This window comes from Echinops telfairi, unplaced genomic scaffold (genome assembly GCF_000313985.2).
Source record: "Echinops telfairi isolate 266 unplaced genomic scaffold, ASM31398v2 ScPeMD7_7475;HRSCAF=8513, whole genome shotgun sequence".
NCBI lineage: Eukaryota > Metazoa > Chordata > Mammalia > Afrosoricida > Tenrecidae > Echinops > Echinops telfairi.
The window spans coordinates 9,313,196-9,315,373 of record NW_022111379.1 but is presented as its reverse complement, the minus strand read 5'-3'; the positions used below and the strand labels follow the sequence as shown (position 1 = coordinate 9,315,373).

At 56.5% G+C, this 2,178-nt stretch overlaps 1 protein-coding gene across 1 annotated transcript in view; it reads right to left on the bottom strand.

Annotated features, from left to right (window-relative positions):
• Window positions 1–2,178, bottom strand: part of CCDC33 (coiled-coil domain containing 33) — a 92,321-nt gene that overhangs the window by 82,106 nt on the left and 8,037 nt on the right. Inside the window, exon 2 of the mRNA XM_045285668.1 lies at window positions 1,403–1,566. Coding sequence (XP_045141603.1) covers window positions 1,403–1,566 — 164 coding nt within the window. The remainder of the gene's footprint in view (window positions 1–1,402; window positions 1,567–2,178) is intronic.

The following is a 2,178-nucleotide window of genomic DNA, read 5'->3' as shown; positions in this document are numbered from 1 at the left end:
CATCCCCGCTCGGCTCCCGCCGCGCGTTCCCATGGCAACGGGGTGATGGCGCAGGTCGCGGTGCCAGCGGAGGAGCTCGGCGGCCGCCCAGCTCCCCGCCCGGGCTGGATTGGTGATAGGCGGCGCCTGCGTCTCCCGAGATGATCGGCGATAATTGGTTTATGGAAATAGCTGAGAGGAGAAGCCGAGCGCTCAGCTAGAAACGAGCCTCCCTGCCAAGCCTGCTCTCTGCCACCTGTCCTGCGGCCAAGGCCGAGATGGAGTTGGGGGAGGGGAGAAGGGGGGCGGGGCGGGCTGGTAGAGATGCTGCTTTTGAGGCCAGCAAGTGTTTCACCTGTTGGTCCCCAGCATAGCTTCCGGTCCCCTTTCGCTTTGTGGGGGTGGGGTTGCCACAGTAACCCGGTGTTTGCCTGGGTCGGTCTGTGGCCAGGCCTATGGTGGGGGCATTGCTGGGGGCATGGAAGTGGACACCCAGGTTCTGTCCTTGGTTAGCACAATTTGAGGGGACAGAGAGGCGCCCCAGGCCCTGCCTGTGGTGGGGGCACCCAAGCTGTGTATAGCTGAAATAGGGTGCAGCAGGGCTGTGGCTGTGAGCCCCAGAGAAGCAAAAGTGAAACTCGGGTGACTGCCTAGAGGAGGAGGCCTCCTGAGCAAGGCTTTGAAGGTTGAAACTTCAGCAGAGGATGGGGAGGGGGGGTTCCCTCTGATCCCTTGCTGGGATTGTTGGTAGTGGTGGTGGCAATGTTTGTGGGGGGTGAGGTGTAGGTAGTTTGAGGGAGAATAGAGGTAGTTCTGGCATGTCTGCTGGAGAAGTTGAGGCAGTGCAGCTTGCTGGAGAAGGTTATTGTATAGTACTTTATAATAAAGAAGAAGCCTGGTGACGCAGTGGATTCAGCGTTGGGCTGCTAAACTCAAGTTTGGTGGTTCAAGCCCACTAGTTGCTCTGCTGGGGTACCAGGCTGTACCGAGAATGTGCCCCCAGCAGCTGGGGGTGAGGCACCCCAGGACAGAACCAATGAAGCCCCCAACACTGGGAAAGTGGCAGTGGGGCTTGAGGAAAGGATGGCTGGGAGCTGCCTGCCCCAGGGCTGAGCGTGGTGGAATGGGGCACCCACAGGTCAGGAGATGCTGTGGCTGTCACCTCTCACCAACCCTGGGCCTCTGCATACAAGGGCTCAGCCCCTCTGAGGTCCGAGTCCTGGCTGAGCTGAAACTAGCTGCTTGTGAGATCCAGGAGCCCCTCACTTCTCCAGGCTTGCAGGCTGCATCCCATGCACCAGCAGGGAGGCTGAGCAGCAGGCCCCCCATTTGCAGAGCCCCAGCATGCTTATACCCCAACGATCACGCCTGGTCCTCGTCACAGCCTGGCACCTTTCTTTCCCTGTCCCCGCGTGGTACTCACACTATCACATAGGGCTGTGGATCGGAGCCATCCTTGTTGGTGGGTAGGTTTACAGCTCCGTGGAGAGTGACCTCGATGATCTCCTTCCTGGAAGGGGACAAGTGGCTGTTGCCCGACTCTGTGGCCTGGGAGGTGTCCAGGGGATCCCGTGGGTCCTCGAACTCCTGTGGGGAGAGCCAGGGCTGAGCGGCCTCTTCTGCTGTGGCCGCCTCTCTTAACTGCCACCCTGTAGTGGCCAGTCCCTCTCACAGGTCCCCTCCAGTGACTGTCTCCTGTCATCCTCTCAGTCTGGAATGACAGCACCTCTTGCCTTTGACCTTAACTTCTCCCACACTCCACCTGCCCCGCCCCTTATTCTTTTTTTAAATAAGTCATTTTATTGGGGGCTCTTACAGCTCTTACAACAATCCATACATCAATTATGTCAAGCACATTTGTACATTATGTTGCCATCATCATTTCCAAAACGTTCTTTTTCTTGAGCCCTTAGTATCAGCTCTTTTCTTCCGTTCCCACCCTTATGAACGCTTGATAATTTATAAATTATTTTAATTTTCATATTTTACACCATCCGCTGTCTCCCTTCACCCATGTTTCTGTTGTTTGTCCCCATGTGGGGGGGTTGTACGTCAATCATTGAGATCGGTTCCCTCTTTCTCCCCCTTCTCCACGCCCCCCTCCCCTTTACCCTCATGGTATTGCTACTCTCAATATTAGTCTTCCTGGATTCCGTGTGTCCAGAGCTCTTATCTGTAGCAGTGCACATGCTCTGGTCT